We start from the raw sequence: 13,007 nt of genomic DNA on the forward strand, positions 1-13,007 counted from the left end.
GCGGGAGAGACTGGGCGGCCCGCGGGACTGGGCGGCCCGCGGTCTCCAGCTGAGGGCCCTGCGTCTGCGGGCAATGTGAATTCCTTGCAGAAAGACCACGCGAGTTCCTGATCCAGGCGCTGGAAAGGGTGAAGGCTGGACCCCGAGCCGAGGGGCAGTACCCGCACCTCATGGACGAGGCCAACCTGGCCGCCATGTTCCGCTTGCTGGACGTGGTGGGCCAGGGCCGCGTAACGCCAGCGCAGTACCGGGAAGGTGCGTCTCACCTGGAGAGCCGGTCGTGCTCACACGGTTGCGTTGGTTTGCACGGAATTACTAAAAACTTGTACTTTAAAAACTTTAAAAGTAGCCACACGTCTGGAACTTTACATATTTTAAAGTGATGTATGTTTACCTTTTATTCTCTCTAGTCCACTTTAAGGTGTTAAATTAACCTCTCAAAGACTTCCATAGGAAATTATCTTTCCTTTTAGCTCTTAAAACTTTGGGACTGAGCACTGAAGATCTGCAGTTTGGAGATGATGTGAATATCACACTGGATGTATTCAAGGAAGGAGTGTAAGTTTAAGTGAAAGGGGTTTTTTTAGGTGCAGGAGTATGCACAGGAGATACTTTACTGATTCTTTTTATTTATTTACAAAAATACATAATTAAAGGACTTGCTGCTTTAACCCAACTTACTTTGCATTGCAAGACCTAAAACGGTCTGTTATTGCCCGACTGTGTTTGGCTTGCTGTGACCCAAACCAAACTCACCTTTACCTCCACCATCTCCATTCTGTGGTTCTCAAAGCAGCCCTCTCAGATTACCCACTCCTCAGGTCAGACAGACCCTCAACAGGGAGCTCAGGGGTTCAAATACTGATCTAGAATTATGAAAGTGTTCTCTTCTTTGCACAGCTGTAGAGGAAACAACCTCAGAGTTATAATAAGTTCTCATGGTCAAGGTATGGTTCTAGAGGCAATTTTTTAGTAGCTTTTGCAGTCACCAAAAGGGAACAGGAAATAATTATCCTCATTGTTATCTAACTAGAATTCTTTTTTTTTTTTCTTTCTGTTTTAGGAAGAAGAGGATGCTGGAGAGCTGGGCTGGGTATTAGCTTGAGCAGTGGTCTGCTACATATATTAGAAATAGGCATCTTGCTCCAGATCTGGTTTGTCAGCTGTGGATGGCCAATACTCATTCCCTCCCCCTCTAAGCAATCAGCTGAAAAGGACAAACGACAAAGAACTTGTTCACACTTAACAGGCCCTAGAAGGGTATTTTTTGATAATTGATTTTCTTAATGCAAGTAGATGGTTTAAAAAAAAAAAAAAAAGAAATCTTATTTACACAACTAAAATAATGTTTTGAAGTTTCCTCCTTGAGTTTGTAGCTTACGGTAGGGGGTTGGTACCTGCTGGCTCATTACCATCATTAATTTTAGGAGCTGAGCTGTTTCATAAGTTGTTTTTGGGGCTTGTGCAGTGTTTTGCCTTTTTTTTTTTTTTTTTTTTTAGCAAGTTATGCCCAATGTCCACAGTTAAAGAAAGGTAGCACTTCTGCAATTTTTGAGAAACTTAAAAAAAACCTAGGAGATACTTTGGTACAGAAAAGAAAAAAAATTTGAATTAGTATGAATAAAGAAAACAAAGTGACATACTCATTCCTTCAGTGTCCTGTTTGCACATATTTTAATAAAGAACATCCATTACCTAGGATTTGTAAAACATGCACATTTAAGTGAAGGTGGACCAGGTCACAGGGAAGAGTTGTTTACACTATAAATACTCTGTATTCCTTAGAAAGATGTTACAGCACACAACCCTGACCAGGCAGACATATCCATTAAAAGATGAAGGCAGTTTAAGCTTCTAAAGGCAATGGCAAGGGCACTAAGGAAAATAAGATCTGTGCCCTTAGAAAGGTAGCATTTTGAATTTTTTTGAAAAACTGTATAGAACAAGGCAGAAGATTAGATTAAACAAGTCATTCAGCATACAGTATTGAAAAAATAACCAACTGTATTACAACATACTTGCTTTGCTTTTGTTTAAAATAAGTTAGACCAAGTTATTAACCATTTCTGAAGAAGTCTTTTATTTTCCTGTATTTGGCCAACTAGCTCTCAAATTGAGAAGAATCTCAACATCCTTTTGAGCTAATTTATAAACTCCAAGTTCATTTAGTGCCGCTGTTGCAGATGGCTGGTTTGGTTTTAATGTTTCATTTTCTGAAGCTGACTGTAGTACATCCTTCAGCAGCAAGGCAGAGCCAATATTCAGGTTCAAGATAATACAAGCTTCTTTTATGCTAGAGGGAAAAATTACATGGATTAAGATGAGAAGGACCCATGAGATAATCACTGTGTGCACAAAGTTAAGTGTAACCAAAAAAAATCCACAGACTTCTGAAAATGATTAGGAGCATTGAACTGAAAAGTGGTGTTTAGATCAAGGCAAACAGTATACTTGTTCTTACTGTCTAAGCCTTTTCCATTATGTATGTGTATTTCATAATCATCAATATTTTGCCTCCCAGCACTCAGCATAACTTTTGCTTCTTAAGTTTTTTCACTAGTATTAAAAATAAAGAATAGAATTCACCATTTAATCAGCCTAGCTTTCCCTAGCTACGTTTGCCCGTAAGATAATTAGGAACTTCTTCAGTATATTTTAAGAGCACAATTTAACACACAGTTGATAGAACCTGAACATTTTTCCTAATTAATATCATTAGGGAACAAACAGATACCCTGTCTTTGTCACATTGTTTCTAGTCTAAATACAATAGATAGCTGTGTCCCCATTAGGCTTTTTTTAAATGGTTCCTGTGTGTCCTCTTATGCTGGGAATAATACAGATGTATCAATACCTTTATGAATGTGATATGCTCAAAAAACCCCCCCTTAAATCTGAGAATGAATATTCCAATTTAAAAATGCCAGCATATATTTGTCTTCAAGTGTTCAAGACTGAATGCCATGCTCCATATTAATTTGAAAATATTAAGATTTCTGCCCCAATTAGCATAGGAGTTTAGCGCTGGACTCTAGAAGACTGTGGACTATTTAAAAGACTGATCACAAAGAGGGTAGTTTCTTCTCATCAATGAAAGCAACTGGACCACTATGCAAGGCAATTCTAAGCAGGAACAGAGTTCAGTCCTCCTTCTATAAAGAAAGTTTACTGTGTTTCAACTGTATCTTTGAGTACTTTATTTGGCCCTGGTTTCAAAAGCCTGTGCTACTTACATTCCTTCCATAAGTTAATTTACTTAGATATCCTGACTGCACAAAATACTCCAGGACACATGCCACAGTCCATTGCTATCTGAGCATAGGCTGCAGAATCAAAACTTTCCTAGTTGTAGACACCAGAAGCATAAATGATCCACATATTTTAAGCGTGATTCAAAACTAACTGAAAAAAATCTTGGTGATACATAAAAAAAAAAACATATATTCATCTGGACATTCACTTCTGAAATACCAACAGACCAGAAGTTTGCCTACTTACTGCTTGAAGTAGTTTTCTGGCCTCTTGCAGTAGTGCGAAAATAAAGGGAACAGATTTCTACTCATGTCAAACTGGAGTTGTGCTGCTCCTCCTTCATTGAAATGATTTGCCATAATTATCTACAAACACAGAGAGGTACATCTGCTGTTTAGGCCAGTCACTAGCACCTATTGCATGGGTCGCATTTTGCCGATACCTACTTCCTGATAGATGTATATATCCACTTTCTCTGCAAGCATTTGCCAGAAAATTTTGAACAGTGAGTGACAGAGCTGCTGTTCTAGTTGTAGCAAGCGGTCTCGTAGGGTCAACAACATTGGGCAAGCTGTGCTCGATAAGGACATCACTGCTTGCTCTGCTTGAGATGGTAAAGACAACCACCTGAAAGAAACGATCGCACTGAAGTCATTGTAATGAAGTTATTCACATTACAACAACTGAAGTTAAAATTATCCTTTAAAAAAAAAAAAAATCTTACCCATTTACAATCGTTCAGAGAGAGTTCTCCTTTCCAATTTCAAATCTAAAAGTAATCAGTCTAATGCTGTTTTTAGATTTCATTCAGTATTAAGTCATGCTTTAGTTACAAATCTCTGAATCTAGAAAATCATCATATTCCTTTTTTTAAATACCTCAGAACTGTTCTACACAGGAGCAAACATTCAAGCAGCCCTATGAGCCTGTGAAGACAGAACAGTCATCAGAGGCCATTTCATATTAACTCTTTAATACTACTATGAAGAAAATAATTCTTGTCCAAACTAGAGTAATCCAGAATTCTCCCTAAGGTTTTTAAGGTAATGTGTCCACTAACTGTGGAACTACTTTAGAAAATATTAATTAAAATAGTCTTGAGGTAAGTGTTAAGAGAATTTTCCAAAGCTTACTGCCCTGTGCCATTCCTATTCAGGAAAATAATTTTGCCTATTAGCTATTCCTTCCTTTATTTACCTCAATATTTTTATTAGGAAATAATATTGTAATATGGGAAGAGAGTGAACAGATAGAATCACCTCTCTTTTTTATACAGCTTTGCAGCATCTTTGACCTCTCTGAAGACATGATCTACTTGACGAGTGAGCATATCATGTTTCAAGCGTTCCAGGAGGTTAATCATTTCATCAAAGACAGAACTCTCCATCGAAGCCAGCTGCCCTAGCTGTAGTTTACTGACAGCATTACTTTCTGCACGAACTTCCAGCTCAGCCTGCTGCAGCTGCAAGAAGAACTAGAGAAACAAAACCAGATAGGAAAACCACAAAAAATAATCTTACCATTTGAACTTTTCATTCATACTTTAAACAGGCACAGTTGTAGAAAACACTCTCCTGACCAATTTATAAACTTAAAATTTTAAGATTTTAAAATCACTTTCTTATGGTTCCCTGTGGCCCTGAAAAACAAAACACAGTGGTGGAACTGATATGGGTTTCAGATATGAAAGTAGAGAGCTAAGGGGAACAGATCTGGAGAAATACCAAAAAGATATTTTAAGACTGACAGCAGAAAACTCAAATAAACCCCTGGTTTTGTCCTTTTTAGGATTTGCAAAAGTAAACTAGAATCTTTAATTGTAAGTTGTTTTAGAAATAATCGTTCATTAAATCATAAATTTTCTGGGCTAACAACTTCAAGAAAATGAAGCAAATTTAATGTGACATAGTGGTAACAACTTATTGGGTTTTGCTTTTAAGCTGATCAAGATGCTTCAGCAGACACAGCAATACAACATGAAGGCTGCTGTCCTATCAAGCCAAGATTATCCTCTGCTAGAGACACAGTTTCCTACAAAGACAAAAAGGATTTGGAGGCTGCCCACCTTGCACACAATACCTCTTTTTACACACTTTACAAGTAATAGCTTTTTTGACCTTTTGTGCCAATAATCACAGAAAAGCTGAAATGCTATGCAACAGCCATGCTGCCACCAGGCTATTACACAGCAAAATCATTAATTCCCAGTTATCAGCGAGTGGCTTTTCTGAGCAACACCTAAACCAAGCTGCAACGCAGACACCCATGCTGAGTCCGTTTAAGCTGACCTGCTATAGGAGTAGTTCAAGCATTATGCTCAGGCTACTGCATGCACTTCAACATCAATGCTGTCAATACTGGCTCAGAGATCTCCGAAATTAACTGACTAGCTTTTTACAATACAAAGCATGTAAATGGACTACTTTTTTGTCTGTTCACATTATTCCTTCCCCCAGGCTCTCTTTGCATTTCCCTAGAACGTTGTAATTAATACAGCTTAGATCTCAAACAATAATCTGTCCTTATTTATACATTTTTTATGAAATTTAAATTTACATTTCAATCTCTTTTTTCAATAATTAATTATTCGGAAGAAACTTAAAACAGTGCTGAAAAAGTTTGTTATCCAAAGTCTCCCCCCCCTTTTTTTTTTTTTTTATAATTACTTACTACATTGTCAGCCCAGTCTGCCAACACTGTTGCTATATAGTTAACAGCATTAAGGATTGCACAGTATCGGAAGCCTAAAGAAGCTCTAGTCTCTTCCTTCATTACTTGAGTTAATCGAATTCTGAAATCATCAACTAACTCCTTCTGTAGGCCCAGGAACTGCAGTTTTCTGGAAGCTGTTGGAAGATTCTTATACCTATCTGGAAAGACATTAATAATATGTTTTTAGGTTTGCCAACACCAAATAAAAGCTTTTCAAAAAGAAACATTACAGTCATCTTACTATACCACCTTACACCTATGAGAACATCATATAGTGTTTAAGACATTTGACATATTTCAACGATTTCAGGGAACTACTCACTGCAAAAGCTAAACACAGAACAAAACAACATTCTTGCCCCTCCCGATTCTGCTAGCATTTTGTATTCTAATACTTGAAGCAATATGTGATTATACCACACCAACCAATGTGGCCCCTAAAGCATACTCAGACAGAGCAAGATAAAGCCATTGAATATGCAATTAAGAGTCTCCTGAAAACTTACTTGCTCTTATTTCTGTTCAAAGAAAGCAATGTTACTTTATTAGCGTCTAAATTGACACAGGTTTAAAAGGAATAGTAGGATGGTTTTATTACTGCATTGTAACAAATTATATTCTCTCAAGTATGAATGAGTTTTAATATGCCAAATAACAAATGTGGGGTTTTAATTATTTTGTAAACATGTCGCTAGCTTAAGATTAGTGCCCAAAATAAAAAACAGGAAAGCTTTTATTACATTGTAAACATCACAACTTTGCAACCTTATCTAGTGACCACTGCTGACAATGGATATTAAATAAATCCATTAGCTGAACTTTTTTTACTATTCGTTACAAACAAGAACAATGCCTATAGATTAATAATTACCTGTTATAACTAACAGTAGAGTCATAAAAGTTTCAGCGCAGTCTGGGACTTTCATTTCATCTACGTCAGTGATATCTTTGTATTGCGATATCCACGCAGCCTCTGATGAAAGCATAGAGTCCATTTTCTGAAGAGCAACTGAGATGCACGCAACTCGTAAATTGTTTAAGTTTTTAATTAAAAAAAAAAACGCTACAAAGCCCCCTCTAAAATACATAAATATAAAAGCCTTACCTCTTCTAGGTTAAATTTTACATTTTCAGGTTATAAAAAGTACTAACGACTTCATAGAAAACCAGCTTCAATGTATCTGCATTTGCAATGCTGTTAACAACTATGTCAAGAGTTGATTGGGAGTTTTGTTTTTTTAATAATTGTCTTGCTCCTTTCCAATATATTTTCCCTTCATTTCTCAAAAGTTAATACCCTTCCCCTATTTCAATTTAAAGCCCATCCTTGTCTGCACACACATAAATATAACAATTATCTAAAAATAAGGCTACTGGATTCCATACAGCTTAGAGGCAAGAGTCCTACAAACTACAGAAGCACTATTCCAGTCTAAACAATGTTTAGTCAAAATAATCAGAGTATAAAAATAGGTATGTCTTACATAGTAGCCCCATCCAAGTGACATATCCTATTTGAGAAGTCTATTCCTGTAACTATATACAGTTTCTGAATGTGCAATATAAAGGCCAACAAAATCCAATGGAAGTCTTACATTTTTTTTCCACTGTTAGCCACCTTTGGAAGCAGGATTCTTCTGACAGAATATGCATGCAACTGGGAAATGTGCTGAGATAACCGTGAACGCTGTACAACTCTCTCTCAAACAGAAGTACCTCATCCACAAGGTGACAAAACAGTGTGTCGTCATACAACATGCATGGAATATCAGCAGCCAGCTTCTCCAAAATCAACATTACTAGAGCACGAGAGAATTCAAGCTTTTAAAAGAAAAAAGTGAATAAAATGTCAGAGATAGGAAGTATTAACAGGTGCAAACATGCACATAACAAATTGCTACTAGACTGAGTTAAGTCTGACCACACACTTAGTGAAATCAGTGGAACTGGGCTTGCAAGAATATCTATCAGAGGTTGACTTACATATTCATATATATATATATATATATATAAAAATAACACCATGAAAGTGCTTACCCCAGCATTCACTGAAGATCCTGCCTTGTCCAGTATTGGTTGGATTTTGTCATCGAGGAACTTTGAATGATTTCCAATCCACATAAGTACTTGTGTTAAATACCACTCAGGCTTATTGAAAAAAAGAAAATAAAATACTAAATGCATCCAAACAACATTTATTCAAGTGCAACTGTTTTAAGACCAACTTCTAAAAAATATCCATCTCTTTTCTGCCTCCTCTTAATCAGTCTTGCACTGTGTTTTACTTAGCTTTGATTTTCATCAAAGCAGCAGAGAAGTATTTCTTGATTTGAATTGTCTTAAATGCACCAATTATTCTGTTTCTTCATAAGCAAAAGCTCAATTTTTTATCTCCCACTGCTCTACTGCTTTCTCACTCATGAGATCCTCTTTTCTGCTTTACCTACTTCCTCCTGTTCTTCTGTGTGGTCTTTATTTCTTGGTACAGCAAAAAGGATGCACTCCTAAGAAAACTCTTCCCAGTAGCTCTGTTCTTACTGTTATTGCACCCAACCTCAACCCCACCTTCTCTTTGGAAGGGGGAAATCTATAACTTTCTTATTTCACATTTTAATGCCTTTAAGCTCTTTCAGTTTCCACACTTAAAAATACAGGCTGCAGCTGTTACAAACCAGCAGTGAAACTCTGCTCGATGCATTACAGCAGCATCAACGTATTGAAACATGTTCCAATGACAATTCTCAGATAAAAATCTTTTAAGATAACTTGTACAAAAAGTGAGTCAGTTTCCAACTGCTAAAAACTCTTGTTGTATGTCAATTAAAAAATTTAAGCCAGAAAACTAATTATGTAACAGTTAGACTAATCACATTTTAAGAGCAGAATTCCAGCATTTTCAGTTACACAAGGTAGCAACACACAATGCCAAAAAATAAAGCCACAGCTTTGTACAGCCTTTGAGCTCAAGCAATAAAAACAGTGCAAAACCCTTCGCAACACAACAGAGAAAATGAATCAAAACTTCTGAAATGATGGGAGTCAGTCAGAGATTGTAGTAACACTTTCTAAAGGATCGGGGCAAGAGAGAAATATCATCAGGCCCAGAGAAAATGTTTGTGCATCTAAAAGGCCCCCAAGCACTATCTTCATGCCTGTACACACGTAAGCAGGCACAAGAACTGCACAGTTGTGAATAATCTTAGTTTCAGAAAGGAAAGTGTTAAAGCTATACAAATTTAAAGAAAAAAGGGGGAAAAAATAATTAAATTTTTTTAAAAAATAAAACTGCTTTCTCCCATACCTTGTTTAAGACATTGGTTTGCTTATTTCCAGTGAAATGATACTTGAATCTTTTCTGAAGAGGATTCAGCATGATCTGTATCGGAAGAATAATGGGTGGCGAAGGGGGTAAGGAGTACTTCTCTGGCAATTGTTTAGGTTTGGTTAACAGTTCATCTCTAAGTTTGACAGTTAAGGACACATTTAAGTGTTGAATTCTCCCAACATCATCATTTCAAGGGAATGGGTTTACAAAAATGAACATTTCTTAGTTCTACCTCATTGGCCAAAGGCAGTATTACACAATCTAGACAATTCCTCAAATATGAAGGATACTCAAAATACTTCAGTTTATATAATATTTAAAACAACTCAGGCTACTAAGGGTTATTTGTTCAATGACAATACAAATCACTTGTTGGCTTGATTTAGGAAACTCATATAATTAAAAAAAAAAAAAACAAACACAGAAAACCTCCATCATCAATACCAAACACAGGGGCTGCCCAAGAGACAGATGTATTCATATTTGTTAAAGGAGGATAAAGGACTCATGAGATTAATAAATGCAATATAAGATTGCCCATTTTCACGTAACTGATTTAAGTGACACAGTCTGTCAGGCCAAAACTGTTACCAACTCAGGGCTGTGTAGAATGGCCTTGTATCTTCCCACTCCATGATTTATGTTAAAAACAAACAAACAAAAGCAGCCACAACCACTCCAGGAAAAATTGCTTGGTTGCACTTTAGCTGTGTTTTATTTAATTAACAAAAAGAAAAGAACAGGATGAGCAGCAGTGCCTTCTGATTAACCTCAAAGGCAGACTACTATCGCTGCACAATAAATATTCTTCCATGACCTCCCCTTTTCACGAAGTCTCCTTCTGAGACACATATCTTCAAGCTTTCCCTCTTTTCTTTCTGGAATAGGACATATTATGAAGTGATTAAGGCTATGAAAGGAAAAGCATTAACTGTGTCAACTAAAACACAGATTACCATTTTCTATTAACATGGGCAATCTTGCTGAAGTATGTAAGGCTCTGATCCTCAGGAACCCTGAGCTGTCAGCTACCATGAGATCACTAGATACGATGACTTGTAGTTCAATTGTTGCTACTGCAAAAAAGGACAACTTTGGCACCTGGCATTTTCTAAACTAAAAAAATACATTCTAATGTTAATACAAATTAACATAAATTCAGGTTATCTTCTGTCTTTAGGGAGAACAAAATTTTAAATACTTCTCCCTGAGAATGTGCATCTCTGATTTTATTATTCTTACTGAAATACACCACAACCATTTAAAAGGATACGAAGTTTGCAATTTCAGAAGCTGACAAAACAACATCTCCAAATTGTTGTATACATCAGGAGCACTGGCTGGTGCAGCAAGGCCAAATGCCTGAGACTGTGGTGGCCCCACAAATGGCCAGCGGAGCTGGGTTAGTACCTCTTCAAAGTCACTGCAGGGCAAAACAAGCACTTTAACACAAACCTACAGTACAACGCAAAAATGAGGGAGTGCTGGTACATCCCTTACCTTGACAATTTGTCTTTAAGAATTTTATGCCAGAATTTAACAGTGGATCTCACAAAAGCAAGAAGATGAGTACAAGATGACTCCTGAAGTTTAATATCCAGTTCTGCCATGAATGCTAGAGTACTGGCTGCCTCTGGAACATTGTTAGTCATCAGATACTGCTGAATGCTATCACTATAAAATACAAGAAAAGCCAGGATCAAAGATTCATTAAAGATAACAGAAAAGAATCATTTCTATATCAAAAAATGAAGACTAAACTTTCTCAATTCTAAAATATTTTAATGATGGGACAAACTAAGTTACCAGTCTCAGAAGACATATGTGATACTCAGAAATTCTACCTTAACTCTTCTATTCGTGAAATCCATTTAAGATAGGCCAGGTGTCGTTCAATCTCTTCTACTTGACTAATGAGTACGTCGAGATCCTCCATCCATGGCTGAGCTTTCAACAAGTGGGTACTGATTGAATCAGACAGAATAGTTTCTTCCTCTAAAAGCCGATTCAGAGACTTTTTAGAATCTTCTGCATTCTTCAAGGCATTCTGAATTCTTTTAGGGACTTCTGATGAAACTGTAAGTACCTACATTCACAGACAAGTATTAAGTCTGACATAAACCCATTGTACTATGTAGAGTAGTACCATTTGGGATATTATTACATTGCTTTAATTCCATTAAACATCCTTAATCAATCATACAGCATATTCAGAGGAAAAAAAGAACAACAAAATAAAAGATGTTTACCTGTTCTTCTAACTGCTTCTTATTTGCAGTCAGCTTATCAATAAGGTTGTCCAGCTTCCTCAGAGAATCATAGTCATTTCCCACTTCTCTTTCCACAAATTCAGAAACATAGTATGGGATATCACAATGATCTAGATCTCTAATGACTTCTTTCTTCCTAACAGCAACAGCTGCCATGATTCTCTGCAATACTGATTAGACAATTTTAATTAGTCACCACTAAGACGAAACTCCGTGAAAAGCTGAGCATTCAATTTAAATGGAAACTTAAATAAAACATTCAATAAATACACTGCTTTAAATGAGACGATTTGCTGGCATAGATCTCAGCTGAGATACGATAAAACCTTGCTTGCACATTCAACTGGTGATTTATTATACATTAATTACTGAAGACAAATATGCCTGTTAATTTATTCCTTTTCCAAAACTCTGAATTTTATTAAAAATAGCTTATTATATAAGTAGCTTCTACCTACGTAACATAGAAAACTTGATGAAAAATACTAGAAAATAATTTTGTAAAATAAAAAGGAAGATAACAGTGTTCCACTTTACCTTTTCGTACAGTTTAGGATGTTTCCAGAGATATCAATTGATGAGTGATGTATTACTAGCAAAGTATCCACTTTGGTCTTGCAATGATTTGTAAGGTAAAAGCACCACTGAAATATTTGTAAGAAAACCTACACAGTTTAACAGAAGAGGCACTTGCTGATCCACACATTTGTCAACATCCAGAGAAAACCAAACGACACTGAGAGGATGATTATCTACAGTGAAACAAAAAAGACAACGACGACGACTGTTTGTCTAGTTCAATTCTCAACGTTTTAATATCACGTTCAAAACAGTGTTTAAAATTATACACTTGTGCTTTATCTGTTGCAAACTTTAACTAAGTGAAAACCTTATTAAACAGTCAAAATAAAAGAGTGAGAAAATGATGCAACTAGCGACCCAAAGTTGGAGAAGCAATAGAGAGTATCAGGAAAAACAAACTAGGAGACCAAGTGTCTTGCTAAGGAAGTGAATACAGAGCAGTAAAAACAATGCAAACAAATAATACCGCAGAAGACTACTAATCAAGCGGTGCTCTTTTCTTACTAGAGGAAAGGATCAGGGTATAGGAGGAGATAGGAACAGAACGCTGAGGAGCATCCTCCAACCTTCTCCCCGCTCAAGCCCGCAGCTCCGCACCCACCTTCGCCAGAGGGCCAGGCCGTGCCACGGCGCGTCAGAAGGCTCTGCGGGCCCCGGGGAGGCTCAAGCCAGGCGCCCCCCCCGCCGCCCACGGCCCAGGCCGGGCGACCAAGCAGCCCCTTTCCCCGCCAGCAGGCGCAGCCGGCGGAGCTCAGGGTGACGGGCAGCGGAGCCCGCACGGACCCGCGGAGCCCAGGGCTCTCACCGCCGGAGGGGCAGCGGCTGGGACAGGGCCCGGGGCAGCCGCTGACAGGCCCTCGGCTCCC

General features: G+C 37.5%; 2 protein-coding genes across 4 annotated transcripts in view; one reads left to right on the top strand and one right to left on the bottom strand.

Moving 5' to 3' along the window:
• The window catches only part of EFCAB10 (EF-hand calcium binding domain 10), a 5,323-nt gene extending 3,971 nt beyond the window's left edge, over window positions 1-1,352 (top strand). The window contains exons 2-4 of the mRNA XM_026868006.1: window positions 55-255; window positions 474-558; window positions 1,064-1,352. Of these exons, the coding sequence (XP_026723807.1) occupies window positions 55-255; window positions 474-558; window positions 1,064-1,100 (323 nt within the window). The 3' untranslated portion in view covers window positions 1,101-1,352. The remainder of the gene's footprint in view (window positions 1-54; window positions 256-473; window positions 559-1,063) is intronic.
• Window positions 1,353-2,056: 704 nt separating this feature from the next.
• On the bottom strand, window positions 2,057-12,995 carry RINT1 (RAD50 interactor 1). Of its 3 annotated transcripts, none has more exons than XM_026841217.1 (15): window positions 12,743-12,995; window positions 12,097-12,295; window positions 11,539-11,729; window positions 11,134-11,375; window positions 10,790-10,963; window positions 10,563-10,712; window positions 9,266-9,422; window positions 8,002-8,112; window positions 7,560-7,785; window positions 6,836-6,973; window positions 5,923-6,122; window positions 4,512-4,726; window positions 3,699-3,879; window positions 3,499-3,617; window positions 2,057-2,293 (listed from the first exon to the last, which is right to left on the bottom strand). In XM_026841217.1, the coding sequence occupies exons 3-15, from the start codon at window positions 11,713-11,715 to the stop codon at window positions 2,080-2,082; spliced, it is 2,304 nt and encodes a 767-aa protein (XP_026697018.1). In that variant the 5' UTR covers window positions 11,716-11,729; window positions 12,097-12,295; window positions 12,743-12,995; the 3' UTR covers window positions 2,057-2,079. The 3 variants fall into 3 exon arrangements, with proteins under 3 accessions (XP_026697018.1, XP_026697019.1, XP_026697016.1); XM_026841218.1 differs by having other exon boundaries at window positions 11,539-11,721; window positions 12,097-12,311; XM_026841215.1 differs by having other exon boundaries at window positions 12,097-12,311.
• Between the last annotated feature and the right edge of the window lie 12 nt (window positions 12,996-13,007).

This window comes from Athene cunicularia, assembly GCF_003259725.1.
Source record: "Athene cunicularia isolate RWA chromosome 1 unlocalized genomic scaffold, athCun1 chr1_part2, whole genome shotgun sequence".
In the NCBI taxonomy this organism is placed as follows: Eukaryota; Metazoa; Chordata; class Aves; order Strigiformes; family Strigidae; genus Athene; species Athene cunicularia.

Coding starts and splice junctions, on each gene's coding strand:
- RINT1 (XM_026841217.1), bottom strand. CDS start 11,715: ATGGCAGCTGTTGCTGTTAGGAAGAAAGAAGTCATTAGAGATCTAGAT. Junction 8,113..9,265: donor AAACCAATGTCTTAAACAAG/GTATGGGAGAAA, acceptor TTTTTCAATAAG/CCTGAGTGGTATTTAACACA. Junction 4,727..5,922: donor CAGACTGGGCTGACAATGTA/GTAAGTAATTAT, acceptor TTGTTTCTCTAG/TTCTTCTTGCAGCTGCAGCA.